The 18,735-nt window shown below is 50.8% G+C and overlaps 1 protein-coding gene across 1 annotated transcript in view; it reads left to right on the top strand.

Annotated features, from left to right (window-relative positions):
• The first annotated feature begins 5,266 nt into the window (after positions 1–5,266).
• The window catches only part of TGFBI (transforming growth factor beta induced), a 33,275-nt gene continuing 19,806 nt past the window's right edge, over positions 5,267–18,735 (top strand). Inside the window, exons 1-2 of the mRNA XM_006078289.4 lie at positions 5,267–5,470; positions 10,479–10,577. Of these exons, the coding sequence (XP_006078351.1) occupies positions 5,337–5,470; positions 10,479–10,577 (233 nt within the window). The 5' untranslated portion in view covers positions 5,267–5,336. The remainder of the gene's footprint in view (positions 5,471–10,478; positions 10,578–18,735) is intronic.

Here is an 18,735-nt window from a genome sequence, read left to right as displayed (position 1 = left end):
CTCTGTCCATGGGGATTCTCCATGTAAGAATACTGGAGTGGGTAGCCGTTCCCTTCTCCAGGGGATCTTCCCAACCCAGGGATCGAACCCCGGTCTCCTGCATTGCAGGTGAATTCTTTACTGTCTGATCCACCAGGAAAGCCCATTTAAAATGCAGGGTCTGATTTAGTGGGGGTGACAGGAGGCAGCGTCTAAGATTCCACATCACTAATAAGTTCCAGCTTGCCACTGATGCTCCTGTTTGCAAATCACACTGAGTGGCAAGGTTATGGAAAATCCTTGAAAAGCCAAATCTGAATCCCCTATAATCATTCCTTAATTTTAGTAAGCAGGGATATTTCTTGTATTTGTTTGTTAGCTGGATAGAATAATTGCAGTATGTAAAGTAATGTTCTACGTGCTGCATGTTGTGCAAGGAATGGAAAATTTCCCCCCAATTTTAATCTAAGTACTCTTAAAAATTGGATATCTTGTGCCAAAACTCACCCTTCTTTCTCCCTGGCAAGTAGTAGGGAACTGAATTGTAAGAGCTCTCTGATTTATTACGTGGTGGCAGGTTAGAAAGGCTGAGTGTCCTCTGGAAAGTATTTCAACCATGTCATATATCTTCACTGATGCCCAACATCACCCACAACTTTGGGGAGGATGGCACAAGGGAGGCCTGAAGTCGGTCAGGCTGCAAATGCCAGCTGTCCTGCCCTCAGACCCAGAAGCAATTTCTTTCCGCATTTCCTTTGTGGAGAACTTGCTGGAACTGCTCACTCATCTTGAGGTTGAGGCCCTGTTGTCAACCACAACACGGTTATTTTCAAAAACTAAACTGTTCGTGGTGATCTCGTATGAGCCACAAGACGAAAAAGGAGTCATATTTATAAAGTGTCTGAAAAAGTCTAGTAATTATTGTTCCAGACAAGACTCTCTTTCTCTTTAATTGGTCTAACATGGAAAGAGACGGGAAACTTTCCTAAATGAAAGTGAGCAGGGCTAGCCCTTGTTGGTGGCAAGCCATCTGAGATGGGGGACCCCTGTTCCTTCCCCCAGCAGCCATTTTTCCTATGGAAAAACAACCCCCAGAAGCGGTCTTTTCTGGTGGAAGAACGTGTTTATGTTCACAGGGCTCTGCATTTTCTGGGTTTGGAGGCGGGTGAGTGGTGGGATGTAGAGGTGGAATTTTTTTTTTTTTTAGATCTAAACAGTAAATGAAGTATGACTGTAATCTCTTTCCTGAGCTCGTGGAAAAACTCAGGTCATCGAATGTTAGTTTTACAGATGAGGGAGGTTTTACAACAAGATTACCTGACTTGCCCTGAAGCCTGTAAGTCTTGCTAGAGGGAGAGCTGGGCTGGGGGAGGCTGGGCTCCCAGGCTTTTACACACAGGGGCATCTTGCCTAAAACAGTGCCGCCGCCGCCAGTGCTCCCGCCTCAGGGGAGACATCAAGCCTGAGCTTGAACCTCTTTGAGCCCTTCCCAATGTCCTATGCCAAACAGTCGTGTTGAAACGGAGAAATGTTTTGCTTTCATTTAAATGATTATTTTCAGACAATTACACTTCTGTAGCTGCTAACCTGTCATATCATCTCAGTGATCTTTATTAAATAATGCAGGTCCTGGAAGAGGTAAGCAACTCGTATCTTTTGGCCACTTTACTTGAATTATATCATGTAATCTACCCTAGAGTCCTGTGAGGTAGGTTTTAATATCAATTCTATGAGAAAACTAGCAGTTGAGGCTCAGAGGGGTTGAACAACTTGCCTGAGGCCACACAGCTTGTAAGTAGGAGCACTAGGATTTGGTCCTTTGCCTCCAGAGCCTATACTTGGCAACTTGGTTTTACCAATACCATCACTCAGGCAAGGCTGGCAGTCTACTTGATGGACCCTGACAGGGGGACCCAAGCTGAATCAAAACCATCAAGCAAAGTTGCCAAAGGCTGCTTCCTCATTTCTCAGCATGTATCCTTCCCCAAAGCTTCCTTTCTTCCCTTACCCTGGTCACAATCACCTCGATTTTATAAAGTAGTTCTTTCACAGCAGCTTTGACTAGACTATTCTAGTCAAAGGGGGGGCTGCTGCGTTCTTAGACCTCAGCCCAACTTCCCAGCTTATGATCTTAACAGCCACCCACCTTGACTCACTGAGGAGTCATTGTAAAGGCACCTCTTTCTTTGCACGATCAGATCACTGTCTAAGAACAAAGTCAACAGATAGGATTTTTGATGTGGAAATCATCAAAACAGCTTTTCCTATCCCTGGCTTTGCTTTGTGAGGCTCCAGAAAACCAGAAAATGATGATAAACCCCACAATGAAGAAAAGGACTCATAGATAAAGTGAAGCTAAATCCTGGGCGCCTGGATGCTGCACTGAAAGCCACAAGAGAGACATCCTGCTCCCTCAGAAAGTTGTTTCCAGGGAAGTCCCCTCATTGCAGACTGAAGGATGTGTTTGATAGTCCCCATCAGAGGACTGTTCAGACAGAGCCTGTCTGAACAGAGACAAGCAAAGGGAACGTCTCCCCCAAAGTGGTAGAAGTCCCAGCCAGGGAGCAGCCTCCATAGGTGGCCAGGGGAGGGACTATCCCAGCCCTCCCTCCAGGGGAGAGAGGGGAGGGGAGGAAAGAGGGTGAATGTCAGGAAAGGACCTGCTTCTCTCCAAGGTCAAAACCACCCCAGAACATCTCCTAGTCCTCAAAGAGAAAGATACAAGCTGGAATTAGAATGTTGCAGAAAACATTCCATGGTCTCATGGTCTTTAGTTTTCTGAGCACCAACCGTAGCCTAGGAACTGCTCAGTGACCGGGTCCAGCTTGGACTCTGCCCCACCTGGTGGTGCTGGTGGCTGTCTGAAAGCCTCCTCTCCGGTGGCCTCTCGGGGTCTCCCAGAGCCTCCATCAGGGTTTCCACTCTGTTTCTGCTCAGTATCTCCAGATGGGTGCTTCCCAGGGCCTGCCTTCTCCTTCTCTTCTCCCACACACGTGCTCAAGGGAACCTGCCCAAGTCCAGGACTTCAGCCACCACCTGCTAGAGTGGTGACTCCAACCTGCATCCCCAGTGCTCACCCCTCTTCTGAACTCAAGACCTTTGAAGACAGCTCGTGCCTGCACATCTCCCCTGGGATGGCCTGTCAAGGCCATGTGAACACACCTGGAGACCCAGCTTGCTCCCCCAGGCAGCTAGTCTAGTGCGCACTTTCCCTTGGGTGCCCGTCCTGCATCTGATCATCCCAGCTAGAGACCTTGTGTTGTCCCTGACTCCCCGTTTCCCCTCCTTGCCCTTGGGTTTCCCAGTCCTGCTACCCACTGTAACTGCCCTGAAACCTGACCCATCCTCTACCATCCCCCCAAGTCAGGTCCTCCGGAGCTTTTACTCCCTCTGTACTCTGCCCCTCCTCCAGCCCCAAGCTGCTCTGTTCCAGCCCCCTCCTTGCTTCCCCTCTTCCCACTCTGATTATCTCTCTTTATTTTTCCATTGCGTTGACCCCCTCCTTTATCCCTCCTTTCCATCAATGTCTTAAACATGTCCAAGCCTCTGTGGACGGTGCCCCTGTCTTCCACCTTGACTCTCCCCTTCCTTTCTCACATAGTCTTCTTGGAAGAGTCGTCCACACTCTGCACAACCCCATCACTCCATCAAACCACGATCATCTGGCTTTGTTCCTCCTGCTCCCCACAGCCAAGTCCCCAGTGCCTGTCTGCCTCACAGCATCTGCCTTCAGATCTCTCTGGTATTCAGCGGTACTCACTGCTCACAGCCCCCTCTTTCTGGGGCTCTCTGTCAGCACTCCTTCCCCTCCTTGCTGGCTGCTCTCTGCCTTGCCTTCCCTCCATTATCTGTCATCACCCACCTCTTGCTCCCACATGCCTACCCAGAGGATCCACCCACTCCCATGGCTTCAGCTGCCTGTAGCTGAGGAGGAGTCCCATGTCTGGATCTCTACCCCAGAACCCTCACTCTAGTCCCAGATCTTTATATCCGGCCACCCACAGGACACCTGGATGAACCACAAGCACTTAAAGTCAGTGTGTCCAGAACCACTTACCTTCTCCTGGTGAATCTATGCCCCCCTCCATATCTCTCATTTTAAGAAGGATACCACCAGCCACCAAGATGGCCCTGCCAACAGCACCTTAGTCATCCGTGAGTCCTCCTCCTCCCGCACTCCCTGGGTACAGCCTCCAAGTTCTGCCAAGGCTGGTACCTCCTAGATACACCTCAGTGTGCTACCCCTCTTCACGCCCATCTCCACTTCCTGCCTTATTTTATGTCATCTTCTCCTAGCCTGCTCCTGACACTGACCTGCTCCTCTATCACCCCTGCAGGACTCTGAGCTCAGGTCTGCGTCCTGTGACATGCCTTCCCTTCTCTCTATCTCTGTCTCCCCATGCTTCAGCCAATAGGACACCTTGAGAACCCAGAATGTCCCCATTTTGCCTGGTTCCTTCTCACCACTCCAGCTGAGAGAGGTAACAGGAGTCACTTCCTGCCTCTCCACCCAAGGCCGCAGATGCTCCTCTCCGGAGTACTTTGTTGACTGGCCCGCAGGTCTCCCAACTGTGAACTTTTTAAGAAAAGAAGCTGGATCTCATTCACTCATCCATCTTTTGTCTCCTGGGGCTAGCAGTGCCAGATAATTGGTGGGTGATTAATAGGCGCTTGAGTGAATTACCTCCCTCCCAGGTGACTATTTGTTTACTTGCTCTGAGCTCCTCCAGGACAAAAATCTTTGCTATCTCTTTGCAGCATCTTTCTCGCATACAGTGCTATACAGATGTTTAATAAAACAGACAATGAGTGTGTACTAAGGTGGCATTCCCGCCCCCTACCCCGCAGTTTCCAGTTGAAGTCTAACAAAACCTGTCTTTGTTTTGTTTTGGCTTCTGTCAGTCATAAGACTTACTCATTATCCGTCTTAAAGTTAGCAGGCCTGGGGGAGAATAGGGGTGCTTGTGGAATGCAGAAACAGACGTGATGGATAGACTATTGTGGAAATCGGCGTGGCCTGAGACCGGTGAGGCATCTTTGAGCTCGGGACCTTATAGACCTCGAGGAGGGAGTGAAGTAGTGAGGTCCTGTAGAGTCCTGGGTGCCGGGGAACCCGTTGGGGAACGCCGGGGAACAAGGGAAAGGGGCTGGTTGCGAACAGTCCGGCGCCCGGGGGAGGGGAGGGGCGGCAGGGAGGCGGGGGCGTGGGGAGCCCGAAGCCCGCCCTCCTCCGGCTCCCCGCCCCTCCCCTCGGGCGGCTCCCTGCGCTCCGCTTACTTAACCTGCCCGCGGCCGCAGCTGCACTCGCACTCCCCCACCACTCGCCTGCCCATCGGTTCCGCGCGTCCTCTCTCTCCATGGCACTCCTCGGGCGGCTGTTGCCCCTTGCTCTGGCGCTGGCCCTGGGCCCCGCTGCCACCCCAGCGGGCCCCGCCAGGTCGCCCTACCAGCTAGTGCTGCAGCACAGCCGCCTCCGGGGCCGGCAGCATGGGTAAGCGGGCGCCCAGACGGGATCGGAGGGACCGGGCGTCGGGGGCACCGTCGGAACGGGCTGGGGGCGTAGGGGACAAAGCCCGAATCAAAAGCAGGCCGCTGCGTGGGACGCTTGGAGGGACCAGCCCTGCAGGAGATGGAAGGAGGGGAGTGGGGAAGGTGGAGAAAAGTCAGCAGGAGGCACTGTGTGGAGGAAACGGATGGAAGAGTTGACCTGGGACCTCCACTCAGGCCTAGAGCGTGAGCGGGATCCCGGCCTTTGAGCTTCTCCAGGCGGATAGGAGTTGGCGGCTGTCTGTGCAGAGTCACCGTGGGAAGGTGGCCAGGGCAGGCAGGGAGCCCACCCAGTAGGGTGCAGGTTCCAGTCCAGCCAGGTCCTTGTCCAGCACCTTCATATGTGACACTGGGACCACACAAGCTGGCAGTATCCGAGGCCCCCAGGCCCTGTCACCCGGCCAGGCCCTAAACCCCCCACCTGGCACCAGGCGCACCAAGGGCAGCGTCTGCTCCCCTGCTGGATGAAGAGAGGAGAGTGTGCTGGGAGTCACACACACTGTGCAGATGGGGAAACTGAGTCTGGAGCGGCCACATCACTTCCTCACGGTCCTGCAGTATGTATGGGAGCTGGGATTGGAACCGCTCTTAAAACACTGGCTGAGTTTGTAAATTTGGGACCTTATCATTGCATATATTCCTTTGAGACACTGAAGATGTGTTGGTTTTCCGGGGGCAAACCCAGGCAGCAGGCCCAACCTGGTAAAGACCCTGGCCCAGACCCAGGCAGAGGTGGGCTTGTTTCTATATCCCAAACTCAACCATCCTGCTTGACATGTAGCCAGGGTTTGCTGCCTACCTGGGTGCACCAACTCCTCTGTGACAGTTAGGTAGAACTATATGTGGATAGGAAGGAAATGGCAACCCACTCCAGTATCCTTGCCTAGAAAATCCCATGGACAGAGGAACCTGGTGGGCTACAGTCCATGGGGTCACACAACTGAAGTGACTTAGCGCATATGTGGATAGGGTTGTGTCGCAGCCCAAATGCCCTTGGGTTTGGCATTTGCTCCCAATTGGTGCCCAGACCACCCTTTGACTGGGCAGATCTGTACTTAGATCAGAGCTCAGTGTTGGAAGTGATTGGAGTTGACTTCATAGGGTTCTACAAAGCCTTGACTCCCTGCCCGTAGAAGTGGCCCCTTATTGGGAGTAGTGTCCTTGTTCCTCTGCCTGTGTGTGCCTGTGGTCGTACTTGGCCTTTCAGATGCCCAGGGCTATGGGGAGGGGACTATGTTGGCAGTGAGTCTGGCCCCTCTGCAGAGTGAAAGCCATCCAGGCCATGCTGCGGCCTCATACCCTGCAGGAGAGAGGAGAGTACGGGGGATTTCCCGGGGTCTTTCAGGAAGTGAGAGACTCACCTTTGACTTCTGCTGGGTACAGAAAGGTGAGGGGGGCAGGACAGAAAGACAAGGAGGGAACGAAGCATCAAGTCACAATATGAGCCACTGGCATGTCCATGGTCTCTGCCCAGCGCACTGTTGGCCTTCTGCCTTTCCTGCCAATGGAGTATGTCCTGTTTGGGTGCCACAGTCCCTCCTGGGAGGGTTCTGTCCCTCTGTGTCTTCTTAGGCACTCAGTCAGGAAAAGGCACCCACAGCATTCTCTGTCACCTGGAATGGTGGCTCCCGGCGCTCCACAGTGATGCTTCCCAAAGGTGCCGATGGGTCTCCAGCAGGAACCACCCCTGTAACAAACCTCCTTCCCTTTGAAGCCCAGAAAAGTCACAGACCAGCTGGAAAATAGTTGTGTGTGTGTGTGTGTGTGTGTGTGTGTGTGTTTAATGCAAATCTTTATTATAAGTTTCAGCTATTAGGTCAACTTTCTCCCTCCCCTCCCTTCCCCCACCCTGCAGGCTAATCATCTTGCAGGGCAACTGGAAAAGCCTATAGTGATCTGTGATGGGCAGGATGGGCTAAGCATTCCCAGGTGTGCTCCCCCCCCCCAGTAAAGTCTGGACACACGGGCAGGTGGACTGTAGTGAACGGTTGCAGATGCAGCTGCGTTTACTCTGATCTAACGGTCCCTGAAAACTCACAGGCTGCCTGGCTTAGCCCATGGGGGTGGCACCCTGTGCAAAATGGATAACCTTGTTCAAACTCCAACCCTCTTTCAAAGTGAGAACTGGTGGGAAGGGAAAGGGAAGCTCTTTTGTTAAAGAAATGTAGTGTGTGTGCTTCACAAGACATCAAGGAAGAAATAACAAGTGGGTCCTGCTCACCATTTGGCTCCCCAGGTGGCACTAGTGGTAGAGAACCCGCCTGCCAGTGCAGGAGACAGAAGAGATATGGGTTTGATTCCTGGGTTGGGAGGATCCCCTGGAGAAGGGCATGGCAACCCACTCCTATTCTTGCCTGGAGAATCCCATGGAGAGAGGAGCCTGACGGGCTTTAGTCCATGGGGTCACAAAGAGTCAGACATGACTGAAATGACTTAGCAAGCATGCTCACCCTTTATCCATCACACTTTTACTTTCATCTTCACCACAGCCCAGTGAGCTCTGTGGTAGCTGTTCCCATTTTACAGATAGAGAAACTGTGGCTTTGTGACGTGGAGTGACTTAGTCCAGAGACAGAAAGCTGTTGGGAGAGTAGACACTGTGATGCTGTCTTTCGACTCCCGGTTGTTATCTGTGTTGCTATAGAGAAGGAAAACAACAATACTGAAAGAGAAGTAAAAATGCAGTCACACTTCCAAATGTCAGCAACCAGAACTGGACTGCATTTTCTGAAGCGCTAGGTTTTCAAATCCAAGTTGAATAGCAGAGCTGTTGTGCTTGAGGCAGAAGGCCCAGAAACAGGGTGCTCATGTCAATTAAACTTCAGTATAAATTTCCTATGTACACAGCCCACCCCTCCCACCCTGATGTGAGAGGGAGTAGGTCACAGAGACCCCCAGCCTCTGCTCCTGTCTCAGAGGGCAGCAGCAGTGGAAACTCAGTCCGCAGAGGAATGTTGGAACCACATCCACCAGAGACTCTGAAGGTTCGCCAAACGCCTACGGAGAGTTGCGGAGAATTCATCGACAGTAATTATTTCCTGCTTGGTCAGATAGAACTTCTGAAATGTACAGAAATAAATAGCACCTCCAGCTGGAGTGTGGCCAGCAGGGACTCTCTCAGGGTTATTTGGGGACTGCTGTAACCTATGAATACCAGGCAGCAAACTGAGAAACAAGGTGGCTTCTGTAAAAACCCTCTGGAGGCTGTGGGCGTTTGGTCAGATCCAGCAGGGAGTAGGAGGGTAGGAGCTGTCCTCCCCCTTGGCTTGAGGTTTCCTCTCCAGCCTCCGCTTCTCTTGCCCTCAGGTCCCTACAGTAACTCACAAATATTTGCTATGCCTCCTTGGCCCACTCAGCTTTGCCTGGGGTGAACCACAGACTGGACAAGAGGTGACATCCACATGGTGGAAGAGACAAGGCAGAGAATTAAAGGGTCCGTGTGCCCTCCCTCCCACCCAATAAGCTGACTGAGTATTTGAGAGTTGACCAAGTTCCTGGAAAAAACCATGCATCTCAAATGATGGCTCTTGATTATATTTGTAAAGTATCAGAGGAATTGATATTTAGAATTGATATACCTGAAGTTCTCTGGTCTTTGTTGCTGCACGCAGGCTTTCTGTAGCTGCAAACAGTGGGGGACGGTGCCTAGTTGCGGGGCGTGGGCTTCTCACTGTGGTGCTTTCTCTCGTTGAGGAGCTCAGGCTCTAGGCACACAGTAGCTGCAGCAGGCAGACTTAGTTGCAAGTTCCTGGCTCTAGGGCACATGGGCTTCAGTAGTTGCGACGCAGGGACTCATTCATTGCGATTCATGGGCCCTAGAGCTGGCTTGCTTCAGTAGTTGGCAGCATGCGGGCTCAGCTGTGGCTCGAGGACTCTAAAGCCGGGCTCAGTAGTTGTGGCTCATGGACCCAGCTGCTTCTCCGAGTCATGTTGGAATCTTCCTGTACCAGGGATTGAACCCATGTCCCTTGCATTGGCAGGTAGATTCTTACCCACTGAGCCACTAGCGAAGTCCTGGGAGCAGTATTTTTGACAAGGCTATTCCAAGTTCCTCTGCATCCAATCTGGTGCTTAGCCCCACCTAGAATATAAAAGAAACAAATCGGAACACCTGCCCCCAGGGTTCTTTGCAGGGTAGCTGAAAGGTCACACACACCCTGATTAGTTTTGGGTTGTGTTCTATACCCAGCATCAAACAATGGCTGTATCACACACAGGTCAGCGGTGGACAGAAGAGTACCACCTGGGACACCGAAAGAGGGCTTTCTGGGGGGAATGGGACGCAAACTGGGGCCCCAGTAATAAACGACTTAGTTCAGTGAGTGACTGTCTCCTTCCAAGGTCCTGACAGCAGCTAGCTTGGCCATGCCTGCTAGTTTCCAGGCTGGGCACACCAGATAGGCTGTGTTTGGGAGCCAGACAGCTGCCTAGGGATGCAGAGGATGTCTGTGTGTGGAGCTGCCTGGGGAGTGCTGGGGCCTGGACCACAGGACCAGCGATGCCTGCTGGGAGGCCAGGTTCAATCCTGTGGATGTGCGGAGTGGGGTACAAAGAAAGTCTGGGGGCCTCTCTCAAAGCTGCTGCTGTTCTTAGCAAACACCACTTTCTTTTTAAGGTGGTGTTTTCCATCTATAAAACATGTAGCCTAAAAATTTTAAGATGTTTTTATTTATACTTACTAAATGTCAGTGTCAAAGAAGAATGTTTAAATGAAATGATGTCACTGTATGATATATACTTTGACAGTTTTTGAATTTGGGGGGATATTTTTGGGAGGGATGATGGAAGTCTGGATCACGAGGACCAGAATGTACCCCCAAGCTGACCGAAATGACTGTATCTTCTCCGTATCTAGAACCTTCTGGTGACCCAGGAGGGCCCACGTGGTGGGAAGGATGAGGAGGCAGGTGACTTGCCAACCGTTTTGCTAACACTGCAGCTTTTGTTTTCAGCCCCAACGTGTGCGCTGTGCAGAAGCTCATTGGGACTAACAAGAAGTACTTCACCAACTGCAAGCAGTGGTACCAGAGGAAGATCTGTGGCAAATCAACGTGAGTATCTGTAACCACCGATGCCCACCAGCCACCCAGGAGGCCACCCTTGGTGTGCATGGGTTGCAGGTACCCCCGGGCGTGGGCCAGCCTTTTGGAAGGTGGCACCGTGTGCAGAGCCACGAAGATGCGTGTGTACACATGTCAGATGCGTGTGTACACATGTGTGCTTGGGAGTGGTGTTTTCAGTAAGCTGGCGATTTTGTTTTACACTTTTAAGGCACCTAACAAGACTTGGATATGTTTTTTAGGGCCGACTTGGGATCGCAAGAAACATGAAATTGTGTGCGGGCACTTCTTAATCCTCACTAAATGATACAAATACAATGATTCAGTGTAGAAGCCACCAGCCTCTGACTCTGGGAAAGAAGACCCATTGGGGAACTTATGCAGGGTTCTTGCTCTGTGTTTCAATGTGCGTGCACGCTAAGTTGCTTCAGTTATGTCCGACTCTATGCAACCCTGTGGACAAGCCCACCAGGCTTCTCTGTCCTAGGGATTCTCCAGGCAAGAATACTGGAGTGGGTTACCATGCCCTCCTCCAAGGGGTCTAACTGACCCAGGGATCAAACCCATATCTCTTATGTCTCTTGCATTGGCAGGTAGGTTATTTACCACTAGCATTTCAAGGTAAATACCCTCCAAAAGACTGAGAGTGCCTAGAGATATGCACATAATGAGGCAGCACAGCATATTAAGAACACAGGCTCAGACTCTCTGATTCAAAGGTTGGCTCTGCCACCTACCTGGGCAGTTGGCTTCACCTTTGGAACTCTCAATTGCCTCATCCATAATATAACAATAGGACTACCTTATGGGATTGTTCTGAGGACTGAATGAAATAATACACAGAAGAGGCTAAATTTGGAGCCTGGCACATAGTAAGTGCTCAGTAAATGCTAGTTGCTATTGTTTGCAAATCTCAGCTGCATAAACAGAAGTGAGACACCAGGGGTTGTGGCCCCCTGTGGTTACAGTAGAGCTTTCTGGTGCCTCTAGCGTCATGAACAGCATGGAGGGAGGTGGCGTTCACCATGACTGCCCTGCAGCCTGCGTGTTCTGACAGAATTCCGGGGAAGCCTAATCTGTTTTGGCACCAACCATCAAAAGATCACAAAGCTGGCTGTCTCCAAAAGATGGAAAAATGTGCTGTGCAGAGCTCCCTGAGGCACTCGTGAGGACCTGGGCTTCCTCTTGTCTGTGTAATAAGAGGATTAAGAGATGCTGAGCCACTATCTTGAACCCTTTCCCATATTAGAGGTTTTTAAACGTATTGCTTGTGACTCGCTTTGGAGCAGATGTCTCCTCTAACTGAAGGAAGGGTAAACACTCTCTCCGTGAAATGCACATGGAAATAAATATCCCAACTTGTGACACTGATTGTGTCCTAACACAATTGTCAATCCTAGTATGGATCAGGGAAATTGTGGATTGAGCAGAGGTGGGGCAAGACCAGTAGCATCCCATGAGCCTGTCAAGGGCAGGGCAATGACAGTTGGTTCCCTGCTTGATCAAGCCCAGCCCCAAAGCCAAGAGTTAAGTGAGCTAAGAGGATCCACCTCCCAGATTTAAGGAGGGAACAAACCCCCAGCCAGAATTCTTGCTGTTGTGGACAAGAAGAGATTATGCAAATATATATGCTACGTGTCCTTCTCTGGTACCCAAGTTAAAAAAAAAAAATTTTTTTTCAGTACTTTTTGATTTTTCCCATGTGGGTATATTATCAACTAAAATAAACACTTAATTAAACACAGAGCCAGGCCCCACATAATTGCATCTTGGAAGATGACCGAGCCCTGGGTTTTAAGACGCTACCATTTTGTTTGTTCTGGTTTCCCTGAAAATGGGAGCCACTTGTAATGTCAAGCTGATAGTGGGTGGTATTGGCCATGGTATTTCAGCGTGGCCCCGTGTTGAAGCATTTGCCTGACCAGTTAACAGTAGCTTGGGGACAGTTTCAGCATTCCCCGGCTGACGCTGCTCTGAGTCGCCTTGGCTGATTGGCTCTTGGTACCTACTTCCTTCTCCACTGATGTGTCAGGATGGGCGCAGGCAGCACCCATGTGTTGGCCAAATGTTCTTGATGACGGGTCATCACATTTTTGAAGACGTGATGGTGCAGCACCATAGAGCATAGGGGGAGCCCAGGTGCTGCAGGGGGAGGGATAGACGTAGGTGTGGGTGGGGAAATCAGAGTGCAGAGTGGGGCCCAGGGCCCATCCCAGCCGTAGAGTGGATCTTACAAACCCACAGGGGATAATCTGAACCTACAACTCTACCACGTGCTGTTGCTTTGGGCAGCTTATAAAAGAGGAAATGGGGATAGAAAATCATGAGTTGATTAAAAAAACCTTATGATCCAGGATAAGAAGGTCCCTCCCTGGAACATCACGTGCAGCAGCAGGAAGGTGAAGCTGACTGGGGGAAGGCCAGAGAACTTGGGGAGGGAAAGGGGAAGTGGATGGACTCATCTCTGTTGTCCCCGAGAGAGCTGAGAAGAAGCAACGTTGCCGTTTGCTTGTGCCCCAGGGCTGAAACCCATGAAGGAGCTGCCATCTGGGTCCTGAGAATTCAGTGCCCATAGGTGATCAGCAGGGGAGGAGAGAGGGCTGTGTGGGCTGCCAATGATGTCATCCTGGTGAGAATGGGCCCTGTGGTACACTTACCTGGGTGAGGACCAAACTGAAACAGGAAGCACGGTGGTGGTCGGAGCAGAGAGCGCCATCTCAGCATGGGGCCGGCCTGGGCAGTGGGAATTTTCTCAGGGGCAAGGCTGGAGCCAGGGGTGTTTATTGGCGTGAAAGGGAGCCAAGTGTCATGGGAAACGGGTTGCACAGGTCCACAGGGGACCCCAGACCCACAGGAGAATGTAAACTTGGAAGCAGATAAGTAGCACTAAGTACGGGATCAAGGCGTGAAGACTTTGCCATTTCACGTCACACAGGGACCTAGGAGCCTAGAGCCGAGTGTCCGCCGCTGGGAGGCCCTGATTTCACCTCCAATAGAGGAGGGAGGGGCATAGTCACAGTGTGCACTCAGCACGCCTGTCAGGCCACTGCATCCATCGTCTGCAGACAATAGCTTGTCTGCATTGTCCCAAAAGAGTCCTGGTGCTACTTGTCAAGCCTGATACATGGGTTTTATTACAGGAAGTAGTTACCAGTGGGCCTCTCTTCAGTGATGCAAGTGAATTTTATTACTTAGAAACTCATTTTATTTCAGATCCTAAAGAGCACCAGTGTGATACAGCAGCTCATCAAGCAAAGAGGGTGATTTCGGGTCTCCATCTGATCAGTAACCGTAACATTTTTATGTCCAGCAGCTGAAGCAATGGTGCAGGAAATGGTGCTCAGGAAGCCCAACAGGCCTCCTTTGTATGAACCGCCATGAAAGGGAGGCCCGTTTAACAGCCAAGTCGGAGCTGACATCATGGAGATGTAACAATCACAGCAGGAGCCCAGGCATCCTCGACGTGGCACAGGGAGGGCCGGCACGGGAGCCAGCAGGTGGGGGTGGCCATTCTCCACTCCAAAAGCTTGCCGCTGTGTCACAAGCAACGTCATTCACAGGCAGCAGTAGCCATTCTCTAGAGCCAGGATGAGCTGGCAGGACACTCTCGTTTCCCCGGTAGCAAGCATGGCTTTGCCCAAAGGCTGAAATATGAACACTTCTTCAATACTGTGTTCAGGCTTAGGCATTTCACTTCTACTGAAGCCAGCCAGCGTATGGTCTAACGTTTCCATCAGCTCTATAGAAAACAGCAGAGCTATTTCCTATAGATCTCATTTGGGCAGGGCACCCAGGGACATCTGTGATGAAGCTGAGCAAGACCCTTCCTTTCCTTGCCCTCCTGTATCCTACAACCTTGGTCCCAAAAGGAAAAACAAGAGGATGGTGAGAAGCCATCTAGGGATGGCAAGCTGTCCCCCAGACCCACAGCAGCACCTCCTCCCCTGCTTCCTGTTCCCTGTGCAGCCCTCTGGATCCCCATGGCCAACCTGCTCTGAAATAACTGAGATTTGACATACACCACACTCCAGGGTTTTACTAAATGCCTCTACTGTGCAGGGTTTCCTGATGGTTCTGTTCCATTCTGTACTCTCCTAGCAGGCAGCTTTGTTGTTCTTGTTCAGTCACTTAGTCATGTCTGACTCTTTGTGACCCCATGGACTGCAGCACGCCAGGCTTCTCTGTCCTTCACCATCTCCCAGAGTTTGCTCAAACTCATGTTCACTGAGTCAGTGATGCCATCCAACCATCTCATCCTCTGTCATCCCCTTCTCCTCCTGCCTTCAATCTTTCCCAGCATCAGGGGCTTTTCTAATGAGTCAGCTCTTCGTATCAGGTGGCCACAGTATTGGAGCTTCAGCTTCAGCATCTGTCCTTCCAATGAATATTCCAGACTGATTTCCTTTAGGGGTTGACTAGTTGGATCTCCTTGCTGTCCAAGGGACTTCTAAGAGTCTTCTCCAGCACTACAGTTGGAAGGCATCAATTCTTTGGAGGCAGGTTAGCTGACAGGAAACCTTGTTCTCTTGAGTATGTACATGAGTCCATGTACCATTTGGGTAAGGCCCTGTGGTAGGTGGAATGATGTCACACTAATACTGTCTACATCCTCACCCTGAATGTGTGAAGATGTTACCTTACAAGGGAAAAGAGACTTTACAGATCTGATTAAGTGAAGGCACTGGGTGGGGGTGTGGTGGAAGGCAGGTTATCCTGAATTATCTGATGAGACGAATATAATCATAAGGGTCCTTATGCGATGAAAGCAGGCAAGTGAGAGTCAGAGAAGGCGATATGACAATGAAAACTGAAGTTGGAGTGGTGTAACTACAAGCCAAGAACTGTTGGCATCCTCTCAGATGTGGAGAAGACAAAAATAGATTCTCCCCTAGAATCTCGGGAAGGAATACAGCCTTTGATTTTAGCCTCATAAGGCCAGCTTTTGACACTGTTATCCAGAATTATAAGATAATACATTTTTGTGGTTTTGAAGTCACTATCTCACTAAACTTGTGATAATTTGTTACAACCGCAATGTGCTTAGTCGCTCAGTTGTGTCTGATTCTTTGCAACCCCATGGACTGTATGTAGCCCACCAGGCTCCTCTGTCCATGGGATTCTCCAGATGGGCCCTATCTATTAACTTAGAAAGCTGTGTTATGGGGAATTTATTTATTACATGTGATTTGATCAGTGGTTTCATGCCGGGCATGGCTTTCAATGAAATTAACCTAACTTTATAAAGTTTATACCTGGGATTTTTTAAGAAGCAGCTCAACGACTGAGCGCCTAGTAAATAGCAAGCATCTGGTAAGTGTTTTTCATAGGTTAGCTTGTTTGGTTCTCACAGTCATCCTTTAAGATCAGTATGATCATTAGCCCATTTACAGAGGGGAAGACTGAGGCTCAGAAAGCCTAAGTCATCTGCTGGCAGGTGGAGGCGGCCCAGTTATTCTGTTGATATGTGCTGCCCCCAAGGAGAACTGAGCACAGCAGCTAGTGTTGGTGACATGGGGAAAAGTCAAGTGAGCAGCCCTGGAGGACCTGGGTCATCTGCCCCAGGTCTCTCTCTTCAGCCCTGAAGCCTATGATTCTGGGTCGCAGGGAGCAGAGGAGGCCTCCTTGGAGTTCGCAGAGGCCCTCTGGCCCAGAGCCACCAACCTTTTCTTGGTTGTTCACCCCCAGCCTGGCAGTCATTCTGAACCCCTGTTGCAAGGGTGCTCCCTCTCTAATCAGATGGAGAGCATGGGAGTTGAAGAGACACAACCAGCATCCAGGATCCCCCCAAAGACCCTCACATGCCACATACTAACAGACTGTCACCAAATATGTAAGTGTATTTTTCAGCGGTTCTATCTCATCACTCACCATCTGGACCCTGGTAAATGGGGTGATAGTGGAATCTTTGTTGCTGGACAGCAGGTTAAAACAAACCCTTTTTTACCAGGAGTTCAAGAGTTTGATTTTCTCCTGGGAGGCTTAAGAGAGCTCAGTCGAGTGCAGAAAATGAACCCCCGTCCAGGCAGGTGCCTGTCTAGACGACCTCAGTTTGCATTTGCTCTGCAATTCCCTTGGAAATCATGATGTGCTGGATGGTTTACCTTCGGTCACAGGAAGCTGGCTCTCAGGCCCCATTCCTTATTCCACTGTTTGAGAGTTTCGTCAGTCCCTGGGCATTTACAGCCGTCCCAGCCGCCAAAACTGTGCAGCATGCTTGGGAGAGAGTGATTGCTTTAACTTATTATGTTAACTCCTTAGACAGTTTTTCTGAGGACAGAAAAAAAAAAATAATGCTTCTCTCTTTGTCCAGTTGTGAGTAAAACTTTGGAGGGGAATGGAGGAGAGCTCTCAAACTCTATTTCAACTCTTAGACCTCTGATGGGCACTACTTTTTGTCCCCCCACCCCCTACCTCCCTCAAATTCCCTTCTAAGTCATGAACCTTGTCTGATTTTATTCCTCAAATTGCTCTTCTGACCTGAGAAGCTAGAACAAGAAAATTCGTGTCTCATTGCCCTAGAGGATGTTGTTTTTCTGAGGTTTCTGCTTATTGGACTGTTTCAGGACAAGGAGAAGCCAGGAGTCTTTAGTCAGAGCAGCTTTTGCTGATAAGATTCAAGTCAGAGACCAGCAGATTGGTCCCCTCTATGCTGGAAAGCCAGGGAACTGGGGAGACATGGTTGGGGGCTCCCTGCGCTTCTCATGCTTTCCTGCACTCACCCTCAGACCCACAACTGTGTGACTACTCCAGCCCCGTCTCCCACAGCTCAGCGTGTGTGTCCTCAGGGCCAGAGCCCCAGGAAGGTGACACGCAGGGCTGAGAAGAGGGTGTGCCAGTCCTGAAAGATTTGGTCAGGATCGTCTCAATGGGCTGTCTTCTTGGGCTGCAGTTTCCAGCTGCCCTCTTCCTCTCTGGGGCCAGGTGGACTGGTTCTAAGAGCTTGTGTTGTTGGGATGGTCAAGCAGGGAACCGGCTAGCTGTGGAGGTGTTTCAACCCAGAAGGCCACTAGGCTGAGGTGAGAGGCTTGCTCACCTCGTGCACTCAGAAAGTGCTGGGGATGCCAGGCTGTGCGTAGCACTCAGGAAGAGGAGGGAGAGGCCAGCAGCATGAGAGGATTAGGAGACGGTCAGAAGGTGTCCTGGCAGGAGCCACCCACACTGGGCTAACCAGGAGACAGCCTTTGGCTGTGGGGGTGGGGGATTGGGGGGCTGTGCCCCCACAGGGTTGGTGTGTCCCCCATGTCCAGAGAGCCCACCTGGAGAGGAGAGGCAGCGACTGCTGCCAGGGGTTAGCTTTCATCACATCGGAGAGACCCCCAGTGTCCTTTTAATGTTAGACTTTTCCCGTTAGCCCACTTCCCCCTGTATATGTGCACTGTCAGCAGCAATGGAGAAGGGTCTTGACTTGGTGAACTGCGAGGAGAGTCCTAGATCTGACCCGCCCCAGCCGGCAGCCTTGGAAGTGCCTTCACCCCCGAAACATTTGCAGCTTTCTGACTCCATCCCTCACTTCCTCCTTCATGCTGAGATGTCCCTGCTCCCCCACCTGTCTGGCAGCCTCCATTTCTCCTGTCATCGTCACCCCTCCTTCCCCTCCACATATATGTGGCCACGGGTGAGTTTACTCTTGGGGAGCTGGTTTTCTGTTGTTCTCAGTGAAATCCCGGTGAGCCATTGAGCTCTCCTGTGGTGAGCTCTCCTAAGCTTGGTGAGACTTGACCCCATCCCACTTCCTCAGCCCCCACCACAGAGCCCCGGTATTTATCAGACAAAGCCTGAGAGTCCATGCATGCGTGTCCCCAGTCCTGTGGGCTTGAGGCTTGTGGCTCTCCCTACGTTTAACTATGAGATGCTGGCAGACACTCTCCTCCTTTGAAAGAGTGCTTTTCTGCTCCCTAGAAATTATCCCATTGGTTGGAACTGTGAGTGTGAGATTTAAGGAACCTTGGAGATCATCTAGTTTAGCTTCACCTTCTTCTGTAAATCAGGAAACTGAGACCCAGAGAGAGAAATGAACTTTCAAGGCCACCCTGCGAGTTACTGATAGATGACAAGCCTCGTCTCCTAATCCTATTGCGTTGCCTTTGAAAGGCAATCGGATCTCACTTTTGTTGCAGACGATGACTGGTTTCCAAAAATAAAACTGTGA

The sequence above is a fragment of the Bubalus bubalis genome, chromosome 9, assembly GCF_019923935.1.
Source record: "Bubalus bubalis isolate 160015118507 breed Murrah chromosome 9, NDDB_SH_1, whole genome shotgun sequence".
Taxonomy (NCBI): Eukaryota; Metazoa; Chordata; class Mammalia; order Artiodactyla; family Bovidae; genus Bubalus; species Bubalus bubalis.
This window is presented reverse-complemented; position numbering and strand designations above follow the sequence as displayed.